This window comes from Nothobranchius furzeri, chromosome 10 (assembly GCF_043380555.1).
Source record: "Nothobranchius furzeri strain GRZ-AD chromosome 10, NfurGRZ-RIMD1, whole genome shotgun sequence".
Taxonomy (NCBI): domain Eukaryota; kingdom Metazoa; phylum Chordata; class Actinopteri; order Cyprinodontiformes; family Nothobranchiidae; genus Nothobranchius; species Nothobranchius furzeri.
In genome coordinates this window covers 26,763,297-26,790,550 of record NC_091750.1, presented here as the reverse complement: position 1 = coordinate 26,790,550, position 27,254 = coordinate 26,763,297, and the positions used below count along the sequence as shown (strand labels likewise).

The window sequence follows — 27,254 nt, the reverse complement described above, 5'->3', positions numbered from 1 at the left end:
CAGAACGAGGGAGTCACTTGTAGGAGCACTCCCCAACACCTCCTCCAAGGACTCCAAAAAGGGTGGGTAGTCTGAGCTGCAGTTTGGTGCATAAGCACAAACTACAGTAAGGACTCGCCCCCCCACACGTAGGCGGAAGGAGGCTACCCTCTCATTCACCGAAGTAAACCCCAACATACAGGTACCAAGATGGGGGGCAACTAGTATGCCCACCCCCGCTTGGTACCTCTCAGTGGGAGGAACTCCAGAGAGGTAGAAAGTCCAACCTCTCGAGAAAACTGGTTCTGGAGCCAGAGCCATGCGCTGAGGTGAGTCCAACTATATCTAGTCAGATCCTCTCAACCTCCCCCATCAACTCCGGCTCCTTCCCCACCAGAGAGGTGACATTCCACGTACTGCGAGCCAGTTTTTGTATCCGAGGATCAGACCGCCAAGGTCCCTGCCTTCGGCTACCACCCAACACACACTGCACCTGACCCCCTTTGGCCCATCCCACGAGTGGTGAGCTGATGGAAAGGGGGACCCACATCTCCTCTTTGGGCTGTTGTTATACACCTTTTTATTTGTACTCTTTAAAATAAATCTAAAATAGGCTAATGAGTAAAAATCTGACATGTCAAAGTGGCGATCTATATTAACATCCTACTGGAGAGACGAACCCTGACCCATCATTCTAGAAACTCAAGTGCAGGGCCGTACAAAAGCGCTCTGAGGTCCTTAAATGGCTCCCGAGCTGCACTTTGGACATGCCTGTTGTGCTGGAAGGTTTTACTTTGCGAAGTGCCTTGAGACAGCGTTTGTGGTGATTTGGTGCTGTATAAATAAACTGGACTGGACTGAATGTTCTACTCACGTTGGAGCCGATGACGACCGACAGCCGCTCAACCACATCTACAAAGATCTCGCTCCTCCCTCCCTGGAATGAAAACACATCTGCAGGAACTGGCAGTGCCCAGCTGGGACATGATTACTTACTGGAAATAAACACAGACTGGATGCATGTATACGTTCTTTTAAACACAGGACAGGTCTGTTGCCTTGCTGACAGTTTGGACCACTCCTGTGATCTTCATCAGAGCTAGCCGCTAATGACGACGTCACTTCCTTCTCTGTTTATCCGCGGGCAGCGGAGGACGGCGTCGCCCTCTGCTGCCCGCGCTCTCCTCACCGATGACACAGTTCCACGATCTAACGTGTAGACCACCTCGTCTCTGTTCATGGTTCCACGTCTCCTCATCTCTGTGGCTTCCTTAATCCGTCTTTTATATTTCTGTTGATCGTGGTTTTGATCCGTGTGTTGTCCCAGTCCATTCTGTGGTTTCCCTTGTGCAGGGGTGTTACGGCTGGTTTCTGCTTCTTGTCTTGCTGCTCTTAAGTGTCTTTGACTTGTTTCCTTCTCACACTCCTTCCTACGCTCTACTGTTCTTGAGGTGGCGTCCGGGTGCTCCTGTGTATGTTTTACTGCAGAACTGACCTGGGATTTCATAAATGACTCCACACTTGTGTCCTGCTGATATCTTGTCCTTTGGGTGTACTGGTCTGTTTCCAACTGTTGCGTGTGTTTATGTTGTTGCTATTATTTTTCTGTAATGCCTTTGATGTAAGGTAGTTATCACTGGTATAGGTTCTTGTTTTTTAGTTTTTGTTGTTCTTTTCTTTCTGTTGTTGTTTGTTGTTTACCTTTGTTTACTGCCCATGCTGGGTCTCCACATGTCTTTAAAGCGTTTTGTATATGTTGGCCTTCTGGTTTACGGTCTTGTTCTTCTGTTATCATGTTTGCTCGGTGGTCTAACGTTCTGATCGCTGATACTTTATGTGCAGGACGTGTTCTGGTGTCCATAATAAATGTTGGTCTGTGTGTGGCTTCCTGTATGTGTTTAAATTCATATCCATGAGGGTTATGCTGCATTCTATTTCTTCCTCATATGTGAATTTTATGTCGTCAGTATTGTTCAGGTGTTCTGTTAGTGTGTGTTTGTCCTCTTGGTATGATTCTAGTATGTCATCTATGTAGCGTTTCAATCGTTGTATTTTGCAGTTTGGGGGGGGGGGGGGCAGTGTCTTAAGGTGTGGCTGATAACGGGTCACCCACGACGAAGCCTTCAGTTGTTTGTATACAAACCGAATGCCAACACAAGAACAATAGAACACAGGAAGGAGTGTGAGAAGGAAACAAGTCAAAGACACACAAGAGCAGCAAGACAAGAAGCAGAAACCAGCCGAAACACCCCTGCACAAGGGAAACCACAGAATGGACTGGGACAACACAAGGATCAAAACCACGATCAACAGAAATATGAAAGACGGATTAAGGAAGCCACAGAGATGAGGAGACGTGGAACCATGAACAGAGACGAGGTGGTCTACATGTTAGATCGTGGAACTGTGTCATCGGTGAGGAGAGCGCGGGCAGCAGAGGGCGACGCCGTCCTCCGCTGCCCGCGGATAAACGGAGAAGGAAGTGACGTCGTCATTAGCGGCTAGCTCTGATGAAGATCACAGGAGCGGTCCAAACTGTCAGCAAGGTAACAGACCTGGGGTCTCATTTACCAAGCTTGCTTACGCACAAAACGGGGTCGAAAAACTGCGTGAGCAACTTTCCACGCAAACTTTGGGATTTATGAAAGAAAATTTAGCGGAAAAATGTGCACAACTTGAAGTTGACTAAGGACCTGGCTTACACACATGCTGGACATGGAGAGCACCTGCAGTGCTGCTGCTGAGAAGATAAAATTATGAAATCCAGCAGCGTTATCACTTGTACTGCTTCGTTTTCACACAGAACAAGACCCCCACACGCACACACACACGCAAACTCTCACACACACACACACACACACACACACACACACACACACACACACACACACACACAGAATACAGAATGCAGAATATCAGCACGGGGACAGATTGAGACAGAACATCATGCTTCTGTGACAGTGTGTGTGTCCTGTCACTGTGACCCGAATGATCATGCGCCCTGGCTAGTTGAATAGGGGAGATCTCCGTTTGGGTGACTGGTTAGCGCGTGTGACTTTCACCTGGGAGTCTGGGGATCGAATCCCTATTGGACCATTTTTTCATATCCGCCACAGATCTCTCTGAAGAATTCACAACATTGACGGCTTCAGCAACTCGGTGCCACTCTATGGATTTTCTCTTATTTGTTTTGCAAAAGCACTTCCTTTCATTTCTCCACCTCACCCACAAGTACCTCAACTTCTGCTTCTGTGAAATTGCGCTTCCTTGATCTGCCTTGATCTACGGTCGCCATCGTCATTGGCGGAGTGCTGCAACAGTCAGCTTATGTATATGCATGAGATCCACAAGGCACTTTGCATTAACTATTTATGGCAGTAAGTGGGCGTGGTGAGGGCGGGATGTGACTAAAATGCAGCTGAGAACCTTTCTAGATAGTTTCTGATTTATGAAGCGGAGATTGCGTGCAACTGTGCGTGCTCCATGTTTGATAGATCACAAACCTGCTTGGCGTAAGTACTTTATTTTGCTGAGCTTCAGTACGGTTTTAGTAAGGATTCTACGCAACGTTTGGTAAATGAGACCCCTGTCCTGTGTTTAAAAAGAATTTAAACATGCATCCAGAAGGAAAACAGAATGAATATACAAAAGATTTTTAAACTCATGACTGGTTGGACCTGTCTACATCCTGGAGTATTCATGCAGCGCTTACCTGGTCTCTGCTGGACTGGATCGGTCTGGTTGCTGCAGAACTCGGAGCCACTTTACTCTGCTGTGTTTCTGCTCCAAACTACAAACAAACACAAGAGTTCAGACCACGTGGAACCGGATCCGACTACACCTGGTTCTGTCAGTACAGCTGTGCTCCAAAAACAGCAAATGATAGAAAAATAATGTTATGTAGGAGCTTTCATAGGAAGAATCCACACAAGCTGGGATAATTATCATAAACGTGACTGAATAACAGAGAAGCTGAGGCACGCACACACACGCACACACACACACACACACACACACACACACACACACACACACACACACACACACACACACACACACACACACACACACACACACACACACAGCTAGCTTTCCAAACCACTGAATCAAAATGAAGCAAACAGTGTGAAACGGGTCGATGTTGGGAGCCATGTGGACCCAATAAGATGATGTCCTTTACCAAATCTGTCCGTTGCTGCTTCGACGTCCTGATGTGGTTGTGTTTCAGAGCGACAGCAGCAGACACAACTCAGGAGTTGTGAACAGGAATGGATCAGAGAAGGTGGCTTCTGTGACCTCATGCTTCATTCTAACCGTGGGGATGACTGTAGCAGATGCTTCTTCTCCCCTCTCCGCTGGGGGTGCTTCAGTGCACCCCCAGCGGATTTGCCTCGGAACCCCCCCATGCAAGCCTACAGAGATCGGGAGACTAACTTCGGGCCTGTAAACCTTAGATGAATGGAGAAACTAAAGCTCAGACATTAATAATGTCCACTATTAAGATACTTGAAACATTCCTGCCGCCAACCACATTAACCTCTTTGCCCTGAAGGCCGACACCAAGCATGTGACGTCACAAAGGTTCACTTGGAAAAGTCACATGGTCTGACGCATAATGAAGCGAGGCATCAACGCATCTGAAAGATGGATGGAGGAGTTGAACCGCCCGCTCCAGCATGACATCACTAGGGCCAGGTGAGTTGTTGAAGGGGGGTGCTGTTAGCTTGACGCCAGGTAGACAAGACTTTGGCTAGGGGGTGTAGGTTATATTGTTCTTCTTTCCTGGTTGAGAGGGGGACTTTTTTCCACGGCCCAAAACTGCTGCCGTAGGACGGCTTCCACTGGTAAAAAATGTGTAACTGAAAATTTCCTAAGAATCAGATACATTAGTACATGTCTACAGTTATCTGGGGTTAAGTTATTCTGACAATTTGTCACATGTAGTTCAACGACGTAGAGCATGTAGTATATGAGTAGTAAGTGTACATCCACTAGGTAACATTCTGTACGTGTCAAAGCGATAGCTCTGCTGCTAAGGCCTCCGCCGTACGCACCGAGGGTTGGAGTCAGGGCTGAGACCTACGAGACTCCGACTTACATGGCGTACAAAAAAGTTTGGTTTTATTCCAGTGAAGATTTTTTTACAGTAATGATTTTTTACAGTAATGATATTTCGACAGTAATTTTTTTACAGTAATGATTTTTTACGGTAATGATTTTTTACAGTAATGAAATTTTTACAGTAATGATTTTTTTTATGGTAATGATTTTTTTACAGTAATGATTTTTTTTACGGTAGTGATTTTTTTACAGTAATGATATTTTTACGGTAATGATTTTTTACAGTAATGATATTTTTACGGTAAGTATTTTTTTACGGTAATGATTTTTTACAGTAATGATTTTTTACAGTAATGATATTTTTTACAGTAATTATATTTATTTACAGTCATATTTTACAGCAATTATATTTTTACAGTAATGATACTTTTACAGTAATGATTTTTTACAGAAATGATATTATACAGTAATAAGAAACCAAAATTTTAATTATTAAATATCTAAAAGATGTCACGGCCAGAACTATTTTCAACCGTGACGGAACGTCTCGGTTTGACGTTGTTTCTACGATCATCAAACATCTGCATGTTTGCTGGGTATGATGATGATGATGAGACCCTCCCTGAAACTCTCGTCCTTCCATGAGCAGTTCCTCTTAGCATGGACCCTTTTTCTAAACACACTAAGAAGTATGTTTATTAAAAACGTGTTACTTCCATATCAACACATATAAAGTTGATTGTATGTTGCTGTTTGGACATAAAACTAAAATCACAATCTTCTAACAACATAAATATATAAATAATGTCAAAAGGCCCAAACCTGTTGACCCCCCCCCCCCCCCCCCCCCGGTCGACTGTAGTTGTTAAATAAGGTTCTTGGAGAGAAAGAGACGAAAGAGCTGACAGGAAACAACTTATGGGAAGTAGTTGACCAAAAATAGATGACAGGAAGTGGAAGACCAGGTGAGTGGTGACGTACCAGTCCAACGTTACTGAGGTCAAACAGACTGAAAGGTCGGGAAGAGACGGCTTCAGTCTGGATGAAATTCTTCAGAACATCTGAGGATGTGGTCTGGATGTACCCGTAGTCCTGATGGGGTAAAAGACAAATGCAAGTCAGTGTGTCCCAGAGAGGAAGTTTCTTTTAAAATCATTCATAAAGTTTACCCTTCTAAAACCTTCCTGAAGATAAATATCACTAATTTTATTCCTGCTCGTGCTCTACTAAGTTATGGGAAATTTATTTCTGCTTTTATTAAACCAAACTTCTCCTTTTGCTTTGAACACATGTCATGCTGCTTGGCTTAACTGATAAAGTCACACTTTTATGTTATTAACTTTGTTTTGCTTGTAGCCAAATGGCATATTCATAAATGTCGCTATACTAACAAAAAACGACTCTTCTCCATTTTTGAAAATGAGGTGAAACAACATATGGAGACTATGGAGCACTCTACCAGTGCAAAAGCTGTTAAGACTTATAATTTATGTGTTCTCCTCAATGTTTTCATATAAGTCGGCAGTGTAGCGTTATGAAGTTTATAATGGTCTGCCTTAACAGCTGCCCCTTCACACAGTAACATCACCAAGGTCGGACGCTTGGTTCAGTATGTTTACATTCCAGGAGAAGAGAAGAAGAACGCTTTTCATTGATTAATCAAAGTACTTTATTCGTGATAAAGCTAATCAAAGCATATGTTGATCATTAATAATCAGGTGAATGATCTGTGAAATAAAGATGTCATGAGTTATGTGTTTAAATGAATAAACAGGGCTGCACCAGACAGACTGATCTACATTACCATGGAAACGCATGACACATTGTTTTCAACCAATCAGAACTTTCGTCTGTCGTAGAGAGAATCTGGGATGTTTACTTAATGTGTCCAATCCGGTTTACTAAGATTGGTAAACAATTAGGAGATATAAAAGAAGGCAACGCCATTTTATGTTCAGTTCCACGTTAAACTCAGCTCCAGGACATCCAAGGTCCTAAGGATTTCCTTCGTCATCATTAAGAAGTTACAGGCTGGCCAGCTGTACTTCCTACTTTGAGCTGAAAACTGTCAAGCTGGAAATTTCTGTCGTTTGAACAACAAGACGACGGTTCCTTCACAATAAGAGCTGAACCCGCCGAGATCTGCTACTACTACCGGAGCTATCCGTAGACTGGTTTGTCGTGCTGCACCACTGTTTCATCAGCCCAGCACCAAGGGGGTTCTAGGACCTGACACTCCTGATCTGACCGCGGGAGACTCCATGGGTACGTAGTCACGGCACGAAATGGCGGCTCATGTCATCAGCTTCTGAAGCCTCGTGGTAGCCTAGTCATAACAACCAGATTCGCTACTTCAGCCTAGAGATTCTGAACAAAACACACACACACACCCACACACCAACACGAAACATCCAAATCCATATGCATTCATCATTGAGATAGTCCTGGTAGATTGTAAGAATTTATAATTATAGAAATTAAAGATTCTTAAACTATCCCAAATCTCTCTTTTCTTGTCTCTCAGTCAATACAGAGTGTTTAAGTAAACTCCCTGATGATACAAACAACCACTTCTGATAAATTACTTAGATCTAATTACAGTGTATAAATATACAAAATCAGATCATTACATTATCTAATTACAGTATATAAATATACAACATCAAATCACTACAGCAGTTTATCTTTGCTTACTTACTGGCAAATGACACATTGGTGTATAATGTTATAATTGTTAATAAAGTTTTGGAATTTTTTTTTAAAAACTCGGAAAAAACGAATGCCACCAGCTTAAATATGGCCGTGTTCCAGATGAGCCAGTTCTGTGCCGATCAGATCACCCATGATCGGCAAGCAGGGCTTGCTGGTCAGATTTGTGTCCGACTTAACGCCGACTCGCTCTGATGTCATGCATGCGGCAGCAGATTTTGGAGCAAGGCGCTGCAGTTGCTCTCCACCTGCTGCAACACCCTAACCTGATCTAAGATCTGATTGGTTCCCATTCTGATCCAAACATCCGGTGGTAGAACATGAAATGTTAGTTGGTCACCTGTATTCTGTAAATCGTGTTATGTTGATGATGACAACTACACTCAACAAAAATATAAACGCAACACCTTTGTTTCTGCTCCGATTTTTCATGAGATGGACTTAAAGATCTAAAATTCATTCCAGATACACAATATTACCATTTCTCTCAAACATTGTTCACAAATCAGTCAAAATGTGTGATAGTGAGCACCTGTGCTTTGCTGAGATAATCCATCCCACCTCACAGGTGTGCCACATCAAGATGCTGATATGACATCATGAGTATTGCACAGGTGTACCTTATACTGCCCACAATAAAAGGCCACCCTGGAATGTGCAGTTTTTTGCTTTATTGGGGGTCTGGGGACTTAGAACCAGTCAGTATCTGGTGTGACCACCATTTGCCTCATGCAGTGCAACACATCTTCTTTGCATAGAGTTTATCAGATTGTCAGTTGTGGCCTGTGGAATGTTGGTCCATTCCTCTTCAATGGCTGTGCGAAGTTGTTGGATATTAGTGGGAACTGGTACACGCTGTCGTATACGTCGGTCAAGCACATCCTAAACATGCTCAATGGGTGACAAGTCCGGTGAGTATGCTGGCCATGCAAGAACTGGGACATTTTCAGCTTCCAAGAATTGTATACAGATCCTTACAACATGGGGCCGTGCATTATCTTGCTGAAACATGAGGTGATGTTCATGGATGTACGGCACAACAATGGGCCTCACGATGTCATCACTGTATCACTGGGCATTCAAAATGCCATCAATAAAATGCACCTGTGTCCTTCGTCCATAACAGATGCCTGCCCATACCATAACCGCAGCACCACCATGGACCACTCGATCCACAACACTGACATCAGCAAAGCGCTCACCCACAAGATGCCACACACGCTGTCGGCCATCAGCCCTGAACAATGTAAACTGAGATTCATCCGTGAAGAGAACACCTCTCCAACGTGCCAGACGCCATCGAATGTGAGCATTTGCCCACTCAAGTCTGTTACGGTGACGAGCTGGAGTCAGGTCAAGACCCCGATGAGGACGACGAGCATGCAGTTGAGCTTCCCTGAGACGGTTTCTGACAGTCTGTGCAGAAATTATTTGGTTATGCAAGCCAATTGTTTCAGCAGCTGTCTGAGTGGCTTGTCTCAGACGATCTTGGAGGTGAACCTGCTGGATGTGGAGGTCCTGGGCTGGTGTGGTTACACGTTGTCTGCGGTTGTGAGGCCAGTTGGATGCACTGCAATATTCTCTGAAACTTCTTTGGAGACGGCTTGTGGTGGAGAAATGAACATTCAATGCACGAGCAACAGATCTGGTTGACATTCCTGCTGTCAGCATGCCAATTGCAGGCTCCCTCAATGCTTGTGGTATCTGTGGCATTTTGGTGTGAGACAAAACAGCACATTCCAGGGTGGCCTTTTATTGTGGGCAGTATAAGGTACACCTGTGCACTACTCATGATGTCGGATCAGCATCTTGATGTGGCACACCTGTGAGGTGGGATGGATTATCTCAGCAAAGCAGAAGTGCTCACTATCACACATTTAGACTGATTTGTGAACAATGTTTGAGAGAAATGGTAATATTGTGTATCTGGAATGAATTTTAGATCTTTAAGTCCATCTCATGAAAAATCGGAGCAGAAACAAAGGTGTTGCGTTTATATTTTTGTTGAGTGTATATAGGCCATAAAGAGAAATGTGGTTTGTTTCAAAGAGGTTTTTGTCACTATGAGCACATGACAGGCACCAGAGTTTTACACTCATACGAACGCTAACACGATATCTTCATCCATAGTCACCCGCAAACTACACATGTAGGGAAATCTGTCCGACTTAAACGCCGGCTTTCAGCCACTCCCCCTGCTGCGCCCGTCTGCTCTCGTCTATTTTCCAGGCGAGGCTCTGCTCATTTCGAACACGGCCAATAACAAATCAGAAAAAAGGTGGAAATGCCGCTGGTACCCCGCGATGCTGTAGGTTTTTAGCTGTGGTCAAAAATGGCGTCTGGCGACGGCGCAGACATCTTTCTTTAGAAGAAAGGTTTTTAGCGCTTCTTGTGGTTTTAAAGACATTCAAGTCATTTAGAGCAGAGGAAAGAGCTGCAGCGAACTCCGCTTCAGATGCCATGGTAATGACAAACTCAGCATCGTGATGTGTGACATACGCTGCTGAGCGCTGATTGGCTCGGTTAGAATTCTCAGGGGGTGAGGTTATTGGAACAGGAGAGTTCTCAGACCCAATGCTTCCCATAATGGGGCTGGCTCGTCAGGCTAGTTGAACAGCACAAAAAAAAAAACAATACATATAAATAAGAAAAAATAAAGAGGATAACCACTTCCTGGTAGCACTGGGCGCAGCCATCTTTAATTTTGGGATCTCAGGGTCCTATGAAATAAGCTGTGGGTAGCGACAAAAAGAACGAGATCACGGATACAAGCGGCCGAAATGAGTTTTCTCCGCAGAGTGGCTGGGCTCTCCCTTAGAGATAGGGTGAGAAGCTCGGTCATCCAGGAGGGGCTCAGAGTAGACCTGCTGCTCCTCCATGTCAAGAGGAGCCAGTTGAGGTGGTTCAGGCATCTGGTCAGGATGCCTCCTGGACGTCTCCCTGGTGAATTTTTTATGGGCACGTTCAACCGGGAGACCTAAAGGAAGACCCACGGCACGTCAGAGGGACTATGTCTCTCACCTGGCCAGGGAACACCTTGGGATTCCCCGGAAGAGCAGGCCCAAGTGGCTGGGGAGAGGGAAGCCTGGGCCTCTCAAGTTAGGCTGGTGTCCCCGCGACCCGACTCCGGATAAGCTGAAGAAAATGGATGGATGGCTGGATGAATGGATAGATGGATGGATGGTTGTGGTCTTGTGAAACCTACAAACTCACAGTTCGGAATTCCGAATTCATTGCAGCAGATCTCCTCTGTTATGAATATACAGTCTGTTATATTTGAAACTGAAACTGCTCTGTTAGCAGTGACGGAATCCTTAAAAGAAGCTAGAGCGACTGCCAAATCCTCAGTGCTTCTCCTGCTCGACTTATCGGCTGCATTTGACACTGTCAACCATGGCTTCCTTTTGTCCACACTCTCTACCATAGGCATCACAGAGATAACACACGCCTGATTTGAATCGTACCTCACAGGACGATCATTCAGTGTATCTTGGCTTGGACAATCCTCTACCGTGCACCATCTTGCCACAGGAGTCCCCCAGGGCTCTGTACTAGGACCTCTTCTCTTTGCCATATCACTGGGTGAGATCATTCGATCACATGACTTCTCCTACCACTGCTATGCAGACGACACCCAGCTCTATCTGTCATTTCCACCGGACGACCACACTATCTCAGCACGAATGTCAAACTGTCTCTCTGACATATCAAAATGGATGAAATCCCACCATCTCCAACTCAACCTCTCTAAAACTGAACTAGTTGTCATCCCAGCAAAACCATCCATACAGCACATTATCTCAATCCAGAATGACTTCCTATCGCTGGCTCCTTCAAAGACAGTTTGAAATCTGGGTGTTGTGATTGATGAACACCTGACCTTTAAAGATCATGTTGCCTCTGTTGCTCGTTCATGCCACTTTGCGCTGTATAACATACGAAAGATCAGACCATACCTAACACAACATGCCACCCAGCTCCTGGTGCAATCTACTGTCATCTCCCGCCTCGACTACTGCAATGCCCTTCTAACTGGTCTTCCAGGCTGTACTGTGAAACCTCTTCAAATGGTCCAGAACGCAGCGGCACGTCTGGTCTTCAATCAGCCAAAAAGAGCACACGTCAACCCTCTGTTCAATGAGCTCCACTGGCTACCGCTAGCAGCACGCATCAAATTCAAATTGCTAACACTAGCATACAAAGTCCGAGATGGTACGGCTCCCATCTACCTGAATCCTCTTGCAAAGGCTTACGTCTCGGCCCGGTCGCTCCGGTCATCACAGGATTGTCGGCTAGCAGTGCCTACACCACGCTCAGGACAATCCAGGCTCTTCCCATGCATCGTTCCACAAATGTGGAATGACCTTCCAAGCACTACCAGAACTGCGGCTTCCTTTTCAATTTTCAAGAAACTCCTGAAGACCCTGCTCTTCAGAGAGCATCTTCTAAACTAGCACCCTCCCTGCACCCGTCCCCCCTCTCTACTGTCCACTCCTTGTTCCCTCCTCTCCATGATTGATGTCAAGTAGTTGTTGTTATTGTTGTTGGTAGCCTCAAGGGCAACATGCCGATTATCACTTGTAAGTCGCTTTGGACAAAAGCATCTGCTAAATACATAAACATATATTTTCCTCCTGTGCCAGGTCTTTGTTTCTCCATCTCTAGTATCAGCATTTTAACGGCTCGCCATCGGTACGACACGCGTATGTCCAAAAACAAGTTTTTACATTCAGTCTTTACATGCAGTTCCACACTCCGGTTCACGTCTAGTCATCTAAGGACCCTTAGAGCTGAGACTCGGGACCTGGCCTGATAAACAGAGCCACACATCCACAACACAGGCTATCTTAAAGAACACGTTCACAAACAAATGCTCATTTAATCATAACAATTTATATGAGTCAAAAACAAACAAACAAACAAACACTTGTGTATCCTCAGTGATTAACAGAACTTCCACTCACCGGTTCTCACTTGGGCATTAGCTCACGCCACGGAGATTCCCACAATCACACGTCCTCGGACTGTAAGCACGTGCAACGTTAACGACGGGCATCTTAACCAGTAAGGTTCATGTCACTGATTCAAACAATCTACTTGCCGCGACCAACGCTGGAAGACACGCTCGTCCGAACGCCGTTCTGCTCATGTGTATGTGTATGCTCAAACAACATGGATGCCGCCATATTTATGACACGTCAGAATCTCGTGGGAGTTAATGACATTGTGAGACTCCCGTGTTGAAATGAAAACTTTGATAAAGGCCGGAAAAGGAATTACCAAAACACTAACACAAAGAAACCATAACATAGTAAACCAGTCATTTCCTAAAACAAAATAGAACAAAATACTAAAATAAATAAATTCCAACATGAGCTTAACCACAACATGGGTTACACGTGGCTTCTTAGGAGTAGAAGAAATAACTTCTGGGTCACTCCTGTTTACTGGCTTTGCTTAGTTAAACAACTCTGAAGCTGTTGTTGAATTACTGCCAGCACTGTAGCGTTAGCTCAGGGCAGACATGGCAACCTCACAGAGAGTAAACAGTAACTACATCCCTCTTTAGTTTTTTTAAAAGGAGAAATCTGAGTCCCCCAGCCAGCTGTTTCCGGTCATCCTTCCTTCCAACATGACTGGGACACTGAGACACTTTTGGGATGGTTTCACTGTAGGATTCTTACAAATAGCTACTTTCAGCACAGCCAGGTGAGAGAGTGGACCTTTTAGATATAAGGCGGGACTTGTGACACCCTGAGGGTCAGAGGCTCCTGATGGGGTGTAGCACCCCCATGGTTAAAGACTCACCAGAACCTCATCCAGCAGCTCGTAGATCAAAGCGAAGTTCTCCTGGATGGACTTCTCAGAGAGTCTGCCACAGTAATCCCTGACCAGCGCCATCAGCCTGAAACATGGACCGGTTCTGTTCAGTCAAGATGTTTATCAGCTGACATCTAGGTGACCAGCAGGCAGCTCCATCTGAAGGTTCTGTTTAGAACCAGAACAAACCTGTTGAGGAACTCGATGATGGTGAACGGTGAGGAGTCGGCTGTCGTCGTGGCGACCCAGTAAAGGCCTTCATGTCTGACATGTACAAAGTGCAGGTCTCTGTCGCTCTGCGGGACACAGAATCAGGTTTGTTTTACTTTTGACTCTCGAATCATCTGCATGGTTTCAGTCCAGTTCCTCAGACAGTAAACAGACGCCGAAACATCGTTGCTTCATCCTGATGTGACTTCTAATCTAGTGGTTCTGGTTTGACCTACTCTTCGTGTTTGGGTCAAATCAGAACTCAAAACAACACAACAGTTTGGGTCTAAATGTGTCCCAGACTGTGGAGGCGTTACCGTGACGACCAGAGGTTGGTCTCCAGTCAGCGCTGTGACCTTCTCATAGAAGATGTTGACCACATCGTTTCCTCTTTGGCCTCGGTCTGATTGTTGGCTTGGGTTAAGCTCTAACTCCTGATAGGGTAAAGTCTCACGGGACTGGAAGCAAAAGGATACAGTCCTTGTAGATGAGATGGTCCCCCTTGGAGGACAGGATGAAGACCTGAGAGATCATCCTCCTGAAAGGAAGATCACAAGCACAAGATTAATGATAATGATAACTAATATTTATATGGAATATCACACCTTATTGATCATTTAATAAAAGTGACCACTTCCGTCACGTTACAACATGTTTATCAGAGTTGGAATAAAGCCAAATCCTATCTAATTTATTGTATTATAAGTGTTAACAGCACTGTTGTGTACTGGTGAGAACCTGCAGATAAAACTACAGAAGTTCCGCTAACGGAAAGGTGGATCTGTGAGGGGTTACAGCTGCTGTACTCGCCTGCGGAAGGTGTGGGGTCTACCTGGAAGAACCAGATCTTACTGCGGCTATTTTTAACAGAACTTCAAAGGAAATGAAAGCACGGCTGGTGCTGCTTTGGCTAGCAGTAAGCTATAGATAAACTTTAATAACTCACAGGGCCGCAGTTTTCAGAAACGCTGAATACAACCAGATAAGCTCATTGTCTGCAGGGTTACAAAGCTAACCTGACAGAAAGGTTTTGGGTTTATATTCAGGTTATAGCTACGGTTTACGACACGGCTCCGTTAGCATGTAGCCCCACAGCGCTCCCTTGTGGACAGGAGGTTGAATGAGGATTGCATTAATAACTTTATATTTATTAACTTCACGATGAGTGAACTCATAGCTACGTAAGAAATTGCTTCAGATACATCAACCTAGATGGTTTGGGTGTGTTATATAAACCCGAGAGAAATAATCTGCACATGTTTAATGATCGCTTGTAGTTTAGATCTCCAAACTGCAGAGGGCAGCAGAGACGAACCAAACGGAAGTGGTCTACCTCAACAAATAAAACGTCTGATCTGTGCCCTAATTTCTGTAACTAACTATGAAGTAAGTACATTTATGTATTCATAAATGACACGAACCACCGACACAACACTGTTCTACTTCTTGTCGTGTAGTTAAAGTAAAAAGAGCGAGTTCGTTATTCTGCGGTTTGATGACTGATCCTGGTGCAGCATGCTAGCTGTTAGCTAGCTCCTACTCGTAGCCGATCGGATTCTGCTCAAAAAACAGATAATTTAACATTTTTTCCTTAAAAACCAGAGAGAGCATGTAATAAAACATAAACACCCAGTTGTGTTTGGGATGTAGCATGTATCTTTGATGCTTCAAGAAGACATTTGATCATGTGTAGGTTGGCTATTGTTTTGTTTACACCCCTGACCTTCTACTACGTGTTTTATTCTAGACCAGTGTGTCTGATAAAGTTGACTAATAATTTATGTCAACTGCTGATGAAGACAGGACCACAAGCTTGGTCATATGTGGTGTTATCTTTTTCTCATGAATGTTTCTACGTCTGCTGCAAAAAAAAAGATCATTCGACTAATAAAACACACCACTCCGATCGTATTTACCCCGGAAGTCAAAGGGGACACATTTACATGTATATCCAGCCATTGTCTGAACCCGCATATCCTCACAGGGTTCTGGGGGGCTGGTGCCTATCTCCAGCAGTCTCTGGGCATGCAGGCGGGGTACATCCTGGATGGGTTGCCAGTCCATCGTCCATCGTAGGGCAGCCCAGAGGCACACAGGACAAACAACCATGCACAGCCACCTAAGGATGATTTAGGCAGACCAATCAACCTGACAGTCGTGTTTTTGGACTGTGGGAGGAAGCCGGAGTACCCGGAGAGAACCCACGCATGCACAGGGAGAACATGCAAGCTCTATGCAGAAAGACGGGCTGGGATGTAAACCCAGGACCTCCTTGCTGCAAGGCAACAGCCCTCAGAATTAAAATGTCAAATTTAAATCAAGCCAACAAGTGAAACGGAGCAGCTCGACCAGGAACACCGTGGTCCTGCTGGAGGAACAGGATTATGCCTGCTGCTGCTGAAGGGTCATTAGGGTCAGGCTCAAGGTTGGGGTTGAATAGAAAAGCTCGACTCTTTTTCTCTGTAGTCCAAACAAAAAGCAGTTTTTCTTTCTAAATTGTCCTGACAGCTTTTCACAATAAAACTCCAATTGAGTCAGAATCAGGTCCAGTCCCTAACGGGACGATTTACTGAGCAACTTGTGTGTTTTCAGTCCTCTAACGAAGGTGAAGCTGATTAACGAGCTGAATGAGCGCGAGGCTGACCTCGGCATCAGCGAGACCGTCTCCTGGCACACAGAGTACCGGGACAGTGCCTGGATCTTCATCGGTGAGAACTCCTCAAACCCAGCCCTTCACACGTGGAGACGTTGGGATGAGTTTGGTGTTTTGGGCTTTTGGAGACGATTTGCTTCTGTTCATTAACAACATAAAAAGGGATCTCATGAATGAAACTGTTGAAGTGGGTTTGTTTGGTTCTGATGATGCTTACGAGGTCTCGTTTCCTGCAGGAGGGTTCCCCTTCGAGCTGACTGAAGGAGACCTGATCTGTGTCTTCTCCCAGTACGTACATGCTTACGTCTCACCTGCTTTACGTTATAGCTGACATGACAGTGACGTTTGTCTCCTCTCGACAAACCTGCCAGGTACGGAGAGATCGTCAACATCAACCTGGTGAGAGACAAGAAGACGGGGAAGTCTAAAGGGTTCTGCTTCATCTGCTATGAGGACCAGAGGAGCACCATCCTGGCAGTGGACAACTTCAATGGCATAAAGGTGACTTCCTGTCCTCACCAGGTCCTGGTGTGGACCCAGCGCCGCTCCTTGCTGGCCCACAGCGGCATCAACATGGTCTCTGATGAGACAATTAGCTAAAATCTTTTTGTTGTTGTTTAAACGTTCAGATTAAAGGTCGAACTATCCGCGTGGATCACGTTAAAAATTATCGTCCTCCCAAAGACAACGAGGACATGGACGATGTGACCAAACATCTCAGAGAAGAGGGCTGTGCTCCCAAAGGTCCTACTGTTGTCCCCTCTTCCTCTGAGGAAGAAGAGCAGTGCGTCGTACCTGCGAAGAAGCCCAAAAAAGGTGAGGTCACTTCCTGTTACCTGAAAGTCACCTGATCTAGGACCAGGTGGACTTATTTCCCTTTTCTGTCTCAGATAAGAAAGAGAAGAAGAAGAAAAAAAAGAAAGAGAAGAGGAAGAAGAGCAGAGCTCCCTCTTCATCACCTTCTCCTCCTCCTGCAGTCTTCAGACTGAAAGAGGAGAAGCAAGACGCCGCCTACGACAAGTACAACCACAAGGAGGTGCCTGCAGGGCAGAGGACGAGGGACACGGAGAGAGGAAAGGGGACAGACAGGAATGAAGACAAGTGGAGGAACTGTGAGAGAGAGGTGGACAGAGACAAGGACAGAAGAGACGACTATAGGAGACAAGAGATGGACAGAGACAAAAGACGAAGAGAGAGGGAGTGGGACGAAGACAGAAGAAAAGACGGAGACAACAGGAAACGGGAGCCGTATAGAAAATAGACAGGTTGTGATTGGCCGATCCATGGTGTGTGTGTGTGTGTTTTAATGTTTCGTATTAAAATCTGACCTGAACACCTGATACACTTCATGTCTGATGTCCAACACCTGAGGACGGGTGAGACTTTTACAAAGCAACACGTTGGCGAACTCGTGAAGCATTTCGGCGCATTCCCCAAACTGTCTGCTGCCACCTAGTGGACATCAGCGTAATCGCAGGCAGACCGACGTCAGGGCCCGCTCTGAAGTTTCCGCGTGCGTTCTCCGTGATGTTGACGTCCTGTTATTAATGTTTGAAGGTTCAGTTGAACAAATGCGACATGTAACCTGCGGAAAACCAAAGGAACGATGTGAGAATCGTTTAGAAACTAAATTATGATGGGTCAAGCGGAAACTGAGCGCAACGGGATGAAAAAGGAAAGGAACGGCATAAAAAGAACAAACTGATCCTCACGGACCACCTTCCGTTTCCTCTCAGGTGCCATGATGGAATAATGTTTCTACTGCTGGGCAGAAACCCTTCTGCTGACAGACGGAGACACTCCTCCATGACGGAGACACTCCTCCATGTAAAGCGGGACTGCACACCATCAGAAAACGTAACTCCACCCCTAGTCAAGTGTTGAAAAATGCCATGAAAGTGGGCGTTGTCATGAGGCACAGAGGGGCATGGACAAGTGTGGGGAATTTCCATCCTGTGAGGGAGTGGGAGGAGACTGAACCGATGACGTGAAACTTCCAGCCCCAGCCAATCACACGTTTCAAATGCAGTAGCTGCTGTTCTGCCACAGGGGGCAGCACTGAGACATTTTTAGACCCAGAGTCTAGATTTAATCAAGTTTACACAAATATGTGAAAAATGCACAGAAACAGATTGCATTTGTAAAGACCCAATTATAGTTTATAAGCAAAAACAAGTTATTTGGGGGTTTAGTTACTCTTTAAAGACGGTTGGACACATCACTGACCACGTGACACCTCCTAAAGGACTCACGCAGGTGTTGCTGGACCCGTCCCATCACTACTAATGCCGGTGCATGCAACAACACGCGACCTTACGACACGTTTTAGTGAAATCCCACGTGTTCTGGCTGACGTCACGCACCTCTCTGATCTTGCCTCGGTAAAACAAACCTGACGGTCATTTGCTCTGATTCCGTTTTTCTGTAATCCATTAGAGATCTTCTGCAGCAGCAGCCTTTTAACAGATGTGCGCATGCACACTGGCTCATAGTGATTTCTTTACAGGTTAAGAACCGTTACATTAAACAAGTTCATCTAAAGTGATTAAGTGATGTCCTGACTGCTTCATAAACGTTTATTCTGATGCTTTCTTTCAGATCTTACATGCACCAAACGAGTACTGGCTGAATATAACCATTCATTATCGGCATATTCACATTATGAGTGTATTAACAAAGGAATGTGCTACTATATGTACTCACATTACGTGAACTAAGCTTTTCTAAGCAGCTGAGAATGTCTGAGGATCTCTGGTAATGCCCATTCACGGATGAACAAGAAACGTTTACAGAGGTAGCATTTCCTCTTGTATTCAGTTCCCGCACAAGCTTCAGGCTCACGCTAAAGTTATCGTCCCGGGCAAATCCAGTCACATTTTCTATGGAGTAAGTTTAGCAGCAGAAAGAACCGTCCTTTCTACAAACAACGTATCGGCCGTGATTCGGTCTCCTGCAGCCCTCCCAGGAGACGAGCTCGGGCCAGATGGTGCAGATTAAGGCCCGTGACATCCAGAAGTAAAACTCATGCCCTGGCGAGGAGGACTTTAGCTCAGGAGGATCTCCGAGGAGTCTTCGTACACACGAGGTTTCGTGTTTCTGCGCTGGCAGACAAACAGCCGGATTATTTAATAAACCAGACATCACACCTTTCTGAGTCACGTAGTGAAGCTCTTTAACACACCAGGTCATGTTTCATCCGAGTTCACTCATCGTCTCATTTAGTATCACGGAGTCACCATTTATAATTTCCCTGATTAACCAGAGTACCGAGTTTCACCATCAATCAGATATTAAAGGTTCAATAACATTGATGATCCATATTTTTATGGAATATCTTTATTAAAAGTAACCACCTACAAATGTTACACTTGTAGTGTTGATTACTACATATTTGGGAATTAAAGGCTGTTGCTGTTCAGCTTATGTTTTAATTCCTAAGAAAGATCAAACAAATTAATGAATGAAATTTACATGCATATATACATATATGGATATATGATAGATGTAGATTCATACACCAACTTGCTTGGTCTATGTTTAATCAAAATATTAATATTTTATTTTAAAGATTTAATTTAATAGCAAGTTATTTGTTAATTCAGAAGATCTAAAGATGTTTGTTCGTTCAGTGATCAATATACACCCACCCTGTTTATTTCAATGAAGAATCAAGTTTAGAAAGTTAAGAAATTTATTACTAACAATTTAAAATGTGACAATTTAAAAGACAATTTATAAAATATTTTGGCATAAAAGCTTGGTTTTAAAGCAATCTGTGTCTTGATGAAACTAAACATGAAGTGTGTGTGTTTGGATGTGTGAATGTAGTCTCAGAAGGTTTTTATCTTAGAGAGAACGCGTTCTGGGTGAATTTGGTTTGCAGTTAAGCTAAATTATTTCTTAATAAGAGGCATTCAGACGCAATCTGTCGGAAGTGTCTACCTCACCCAGTTGGAGACCCCCTTTTGGATCCGAGATGTCAGGAGGAGATGATGACCCCCAGCACGAGGTGGGTAGAAGAACCGTAGTGCTACCAAGCCGGTCCTGAGATGTCTCCGGGTCACAACGACGGAAGGAACTGGCTGCGTCTCAAAAATCAATAACTCTGAAGGAGTTTGCGTCAGCTTTGCTGCAGATGGCGTTTCTGTTGAAGCAATTCTATCGGCGTGACAGAAAAGCTTTAGTAGAGGTTTCGAACGGCCGACTCGATCCTCTGGACTCTCGTTGCCACGGAGAGAATTTGGTGAGCTCAAGAACTGAACTTGAACCGAGGAGTTAGGTTTTAAGAGACGGCCGGTAATCTTATTCTATCGAATTAGATTTTGACATGTTAGAGGGTGGGACGTAACATACCTCGGATCACGTCCTCTCAGAGACAGAAAGTTCTGGGTTGTCATGTGACAAAAGGTTATGTGAGTGCAAGGTTACCATTTAACATGAAGCCTGTGTGAGGATGCAAATAATACACTTGTCATGATTAAACATGACTGATTATCATAAATAATTATTATTAACCAAAGAACAATAATTCATTTCAGTAATTAAATACATTTATAATGAACCGTTGGTGACTTAACAGTAAAAAGAGTTTATTATAAATGATTCTTCTGGAACGTGATAAAATCCTCGTCTTGCTGTGGAGGCAAAGGAAATCAAGATATGGTAGTTCAGATTAAAGATGGTTTACAGCAGACTTCGCGTCTCCTGTGATGCGCTGCCCTAGATGTCGAGAGCACATTACCCCAGTGCTGGCTGCTCTGCACTGGCTGCCGGTAAAATATCGAGCTCAGTTTAAAATCTTAACTCTCGTTTATAAGGCCCTCCAGGGCAGTGCCCCCTCGTACATTACTGCGCTTTTGAACAGGTATGCTCCATCTCGGTCTCTTCGCTCAGCCGAGCAGGAACTTCTGGTGGTCCCCCGGTCGAAATTTCGATCGAGGGGTTGTCGTGCTTTTTCTATTTTGGCTCCAACTCTGTGGAACGAATTGCCACTGAGCATTAGGCAGGCACCATCCCTTCAAGTCTTTAAGTCTCGTTTAAAGACTCATTTTTATCTGATTGCGTTTTAGCGCTAGGGTCACTTGAATTGCCCTAACATTATGGTTTTAACTATTCTTCTTTTTAACCCAGATGCTTGATTTTATTTTGTCCGACATTTGTTTTTTTATCGATTAGTCTTATTCCGATATCTCTTATCTGTAATAGTGTTTGCTTGATATTTTATGATTTTATGTTTTTATCCTGCTTTTATGCCCATGTACTGGGAATGTTTTTCTTTTAATGATGTTGTTCAGCACCTTGGGCTTCCGATAATGTTGTAGAAGGTGCTATACAAATAAAATTTGATTGATTTGATTGATTGATAATCTGTGGATAGAAGTACGGCCAGGACAGCTTGACCCAGCTGAGGAAGTGTGACCTTTGGGTCACAAATGAGGCCATTCATGTCGCTACACACTCGTTTTCTGAATTTTTCAGAAAATCACATTGATGATTATTTTTCAAACTATTTCAACAGATTATTGTCACAATAAAAATATATATAAGGGTCCGAGGTAAATGGGCTGTATCTGATATAGCACCTTCTAGAGTCCTGGAACCCCCCAAGGCACTTTACAACACAATCATCAGTCATTCACACACTGGTGCTGATGAGCTACGATGTAGCCACAGCTGGCCTGGGGCGCACCGACAGAGACAAGGCTGCCGAGCACAGGCGCCACCGGTCCCACCGACCATCACCAGCAGGCAAGGGGGGTTAAATGTCTTGCCCAAGGACACAATGACAGCGGCAGACTGAGCAGGGCTCGAACCTGCAACCTTCAGATTACGGGGCGAGCACTTAACTCCTGTGCCACCGTCGCCCACACTGTCACTCAAATACCCAACGTTACACAGTTACAAATCTGAAGCCCACGAGGACATTGTCCTATGTGGTTGAAAAATGTCTGCATGACACAAAGTTTTCCCAGACATGACCTTTAACCTGTCCTCGGTTAACCGGGTCAGGGTTAGAAAAACATCCCACCCCACCCTAACCCACACTTTAAAAAGTTCGTACAAAATCTGTCGCATTTCAAACATGAAAAACAAACAAAATCCTTCAAATGTTTTCTTGACTTGTTGCGAAGTCTGACATTAATCATGTTGGTAGATTTAAAATGAGGTAAATTTTGTGGAAGTTTTGATTAGTTTGGACTTCAGAAACAGACCTATCAGGATAAAGAGTTTGGCAGGAGGCGGGATTAAGGCTGATTTATACTTCTCTGTCTGCATGGGTACAGAGACACGCAACGCCAGAATGTGACCGACGAGCTCCCAGAGGCTGATGGAGACACGCCCAACATTTTAACTATCCGTTGAAGGTGATGGCAACCACAAGCTTGTGATTGGTCAGGCCACCACTTCCTTTATATTCATCACATCACCGCCATTGCCCCGTCAAAATGTAAAAATGTATTTACAGGCAGACACAGATTGAAGAATGCATTACAGAAAAGGTCCAAAGATATGAACATTCATCCACCCGAGACTGAAGGAGGACAAAAATATGCAGCAGGCGTTTTATTCGTGGATGTCAATGACAAGAAACATAATTTTATTTATTTATTTATTTTATTGTATTTTTTTACCGTGGCCTGTCTGGCTGTGAAGCAAACAGAATTGATGTCTGAATGCCGGTAACAAGCCTTACAGATTTACACTCAGGTGGAGCATCAAAGCGTTTGCTTTTAATGTCACGCCTGATACTTAAAACTTTATTGTTATTGTTTTTGAATGCTTTGTAATTCCGACCAGACACGGAGACAGAGGTGAAAGAGAAAGGAAAAGGCAAAAGGTGGGGAGAGAGGGGGGAAGGGAGTGGGGGGGTTCCACAAAAATAAACAATAATGAACAAGAGTCTGCTTCTAGACCTGCAGAAAGAGAAAGAACAGAAAAAATGGGACACAACAATACATCAGGAGCAAGCTATCACTGCGTCAACCTGATGATGAAATATAAAATCAACATTGTTTAACTGAACAATCACACGATAATAAATCATAGTGCATTTAGTGGCAACGACAGCCTTAAGACATGTGTTGAACGTGCTCAAGTCCATACTTTTGAGAGCACCATGTGAGCACCTGTGTGTGTACACGCGCTTGTTTGTGTAAGGTTTCTCTATAGAAGCGTCCAATAGAGAGTGTGACGGACCACAGATCGGCCCCCCAAAGGTGTGTAGGAGACGGGGGGAGCTCCAAGTCCCAGAGATCCAGGCGCTGCCCCAGAACACAGGAACTCCAAGGAGACTGCAACCAGAAAGGCCCCCGCCCCCCTCGAGAGGCACAGAGGATTGCCCCGGGGGGCCACAACCAGCAGCTGGCAGAGTCCCGGGAGATCTCAGCGGCAAGCCCACAGGCCTGCCCGCAGCCTCCCACCCCCTAGCCGGCCGAGCCCGGGACCCAGCGACCCGGGACCCACATGCTGCACATTGGTAACCGGTGATGGTTGTACCCAGAGTTTGACCCTTTCTGCTGGGGTGCTGATGAGCAGGCTCCCCCGCCCAACGCTGAGCACAGCAACCCACCACCCCAGACCCCAACCAGATGGCCAGATCTCCCTCCTAGCCTCCAGCCCCAGGAAGCCAAGCAACAACAGAGGTGGCTAAGACCCCTAGTCTCCCTCCGCCTGCTCCAATATAGTGTTGTGTGTTGATGAGGTGTATTCCATGGCTGTGGTGAGTGGGCAGTGCGGTCATTGTCTGGCCTATGCCAGCTGATGCCACCGCACCACCCCACTTGCACCCACAGCCCTCGGTGTCTAAGTGCAGTTTAAAATTGGAAGTGGGCACCGGCACTCGGGAGGAGGCTGAGAAATCCCCCTGCCAAGTGCCGTTGAATGTGCTCACTCCCAAGGCCCTAAGTGTGTGTACAAAACGTAATTTTAGAGGTGCGACCTCATGAAGAGACGGAGGAGAACGAGGGACAACTTTGTCCATGTAAAAAGTCCCTGAAATACATTAAAACAACTTAAACACCCTATTGGACCGGATATATGGTCGTAATGGAGGCAGGATGCCCCAGAACAGCGCTACGCCCTCTGTTGTCCTGGCGGGGGTTTGCTTTGCAACACTCACCAGGTGACGGAGAAGTCTGAGGAGAAAACATCTCCGTCAATGCGTGTTACCGCGTCTGCGCTTGAGCACTCAACTGCATTTTTTCTCACTAACAGTTTGCTGGTTGAATGGGGGAAATTCTGTGTTTACCATAACACAGTTTGGTCTAAGATGGGTTGAAATATAACATGTTGGTGTGGATTCTGGGTATCTAACCGAGGATCTGGCTTTGCTGGAGAGTCCGCCGTTCTTGTCTCCGGTTGGGAGCATGACACAAAACCATGAGCTGAGTCCCAGAGCCACGTGCGTTGACAGCAGGACCAGCGAAGCCCGATATCCTCGGTCAGCTTACTTAGTTATGATTTTCTTACCAAGCAGGCCGGAGGTGCCTTCATGTTGGCGTCATTCTACAGCGTTTTTCCTGCTAAAAACGCACGGAAATCCTCCATTAGCTTTGGGTTAGCATGTAGCTAATGTTCCTCTGATCTCCTAAAGGCCTGGGCTCCCGGTTGCATCGGTCTGGCTCTGCTTGTAATGCAACAGTCCCAGTCCATAATAGATCTCCACCAGCATGACTACAGCCAATCGACATACCTCTGCCATGCAGGTGGAATACCCCACGGTCACTGGTGCCCTTCTTAGCTTCTTGGGTTAGCTAATGGCGCTTACACATTAGCATTGGCACAGTCGGAGTTTGGTGAGGCTGGATGGCGAGAGTTCGGTCTTGAACGGGCGGTGTAGTGTTCACATATAAATCCGAGGGACTTCTGAGGAATGCAGGAATCCCAGAGCCTATGGGCAGAGTTTAATACGTGCGGGAAAGTCTGCTGTATCCTCCATAATAACATAAACAAAGGAGGGCATGAGCTGTGTTGTTTTTGGAGGCTCTGAACCACATTATTTTATTAGCTTGCTGTGCGTGTCCTCACAATCTTGTGACACACACACACACACACACACACACACACACACACACACACACACACACACACACACACACACACACACACACACACACACACACACACACACACACACACACACAGCTCTCTTCCCCCGTTCCCACTGAGCAGCAGCTCCGTGCTACAGACAGAAGTTATCTCAACAGCTTCCAGCATGAAAATGAATCGCGAATGATGATGCTTCAGCAGTCCTTCAAGACTGAAAACCATTTCAGGTTTATCAAGAGAATGCCAAGAGTACAAAGCAGTAATCAGAGCAAAGGGTGGCTGTTGAAGAAAATAGAATATAAAACATGTTTTCAGGTATTTCACCTTTTCTGGTTAAGAACATCACTCCTCATGTGTTTATTCATAGTTTTGATGCCTTCAGTGAGAATCTCCCAATGTTCATGTTCATGAAGATAAAGACAACACATAAGGTGTGTCCACACTTTAGCCTGTACTGTATAAAAGTCAGAGGTCAGAGTATAAATGCCAGGGTGTAAAGGTCAGAGTGTAAAAGTCAGAGTATAAATGTCCGAGTGTAAAGATCAGAGGTTAGAGTATAAATGTCCGAGTGTAAAGGTCAGAGTATAAACGCCAGGGTGTAAAGGTCAGAGGTTAGAGTATAAATGTCCGATTGTAAAGGTCAGAGGTCAGAGTATAAACGTCCGAGTGTAAAGGTCAGAGTATAAAGGTCCGAGTGTAAAGGTCAGAGTATAAAAGTCAGAGTGTAAAGGTCAGAGGTCAGAGTATAAATGTCCGAGTGTAAAGGGCAGAGTATAAACGCCAGGGTGTAAAGGTCAGAGGTTAGAGTATAAATGTCCGATTGTAAAGGTCAGAGGTCAGAGTATAAATGTCCGAGTGTAAAGGTCAGAGTATAAAGGTCCGAGTGTAAAGGTCAGAGTATAAAAGTCAGAGTGTAAAGGTCAGAGGTCTGACGGATCAAGTAGGTGTTGCCTGCTGTGATGCTCCTGGAGACGCACCAGTTCTGGGGTTGATTCAGTCCTCTAGTTTCCATCTGTGGATTGACTGGGTGATGAGGTGAGCCAGATGTGGTGCCTGGAAGTGAACCAGGAATCTCTCAGCAAATGGAGAACTTCAGCAGAACTGCTGGAAGTGAAGGTCCCCCTGAGATTCTGGTTTGATCTCCTCTGTCTTCAAATGGACATGATCAGGTCAGGTAAAACATGTCTTCCTGGAATGCCTGAGCTTTAACCTCCTAAACAGATCTGACGATCATGGGATTTGCCCCCAGCTGGCTGGTAGACTCTGAAGTACACTTCAACTAGAACCACCAGAACATTGAGAGCAGGTATTTCCTTTCCCCCAGGGAATAAATACCAGTCTGTCTGCATGTCCCCTGAGGTCAAAGGTCAAGTAGGACGAAGCTCTCAGAGTCTAATCTACCCGTGCTGAGCCGTAAGAATCCCAGAATACCTGATCCTCATCTCTGAGACAAATGACAGAAAAAACAAGATCTTTGGATTGTTGTAGAAAACAAGTTCTGACCCGAGCAGACCGGGCATTTGACCGGGTTACAGAGCCGAGTTTGTGGGTACTAATGAAGTTTGGAGGTGGTTTGTTAAAGAGAAATGTGTTTGAGCTCTGACTCAAATGACAACCAGTTGGGTTGACAAGAAATCAGAAATACCTGTTGAGGTCAGAACTTCCTGTTAATGAGTTGACACCTGACTTCTTCATCTCAAGGGTTCTTCCTGGAGAACCGGGCTTCTGCTGCTGTTGAGACGGTTGTGCTGGACATGTCCTTTGTCCTCAGCCA

The 27,254-nt window shown here is 45.1% G+C and overlaps 2 protein-coding genes and 1 pseudogene across 5 annotated transcripts in view; 2 read left to right on the top strand and 1 right to left on the bottom strand.

The window, feature by feature from the left end:
* ap4m1 (adaptor related protein complex 4 subunit mu 1) overlaps nt 1–27,234 on the bottom strand; it is a 58,948-nt gene extending 31,714 nt beyond the window's left edge. For 2 of the 4 annotated variants that reach the window (XM_054730989.2, XM_070555437.1), the window contains exons 1-8: nt 27,126–27,234; nt 14,256–14,317; nt 14,097–14,182; nt 13,759–13,865; nt 13,558–13,654; nt 6,022–6,132; nt 3,692–3,769; nt 854–916 (exon numbers count right to left, since the gene is read on the bottom strand). In XM_054730989.2, the coding sequence (XP_054586964.1) occupies nt 854–916; nt 3,692–3,769; nt 6,022–6,132; nt 13,558–13,654; nt 13,759–13,865; nt 14,097–14,182; nt 14,256–14,317; nt 27,126–27,175 (654 nt within the window). In that variant the 5' untranslated portion in view covers nt 27,176–27,234. Of the gene's footprint in view, nt 1–853; nt 917–3,691; nt 3,770–6,021; nt 6,133–13,557; nt 13,655–13,758; nt 13,866–14,096; nt 14,183–14,255; nt 14,318–14,589; nt 14,865–27,125 lie in introns of those variants that run through there. The other 2 variants (XM_054730991.2, XM_054730990.2) reach the window with 2 other exon arrangements.
* On the top strand, nt 11,378–12,290 carry LOC139072156 (uncharacterized; annotated as a pseudogene).
* On the top strand, nt 15,055–17,772 carry rbmx2 (RNA binding motif protein X-linked 2). The gene is made up of 6 exons (XM_015961982.3): nt 15,055–15,165; nt 16,372–16,487; nt 16,669–16,720; nt 16,804–16,933; nt 17,062–17,248; nt 17,323–17,772. Exons 1-6 carry the CDS (start codon nt 15,161–15,163, stop codon nt 17,691–17,693), a joined length of 861 nt encoding a protein of 286 aa, XP_015817468.3. The 5' UTR covers nt 15,055–15,160; the 3' UTR covers nt 17,694–17,772.
* Nucleotides 27,235–27,254: the final 20 nt, after the last annotated feature.

Bases quoted from the DNA above. Each gene is read 5' to 3' on its own strand.
- rbmx2 (XM_015961982.3), top strand. The intron at 16,488-16,668 runs GTGAGAACTCCT...CGTTTCCTGCAG, and splicing joins CAGTGCCTGGATCTTCATCG to GAGGGTTCCCCTTCGAGCTG. The intron at 16,934-17,061 runs GTGACTTCCTGT...TTAAACGTTCAG, and splicing joins ACAACTTCAATGGCATAAAG to ATTAAAGGTCGAACTATCCG.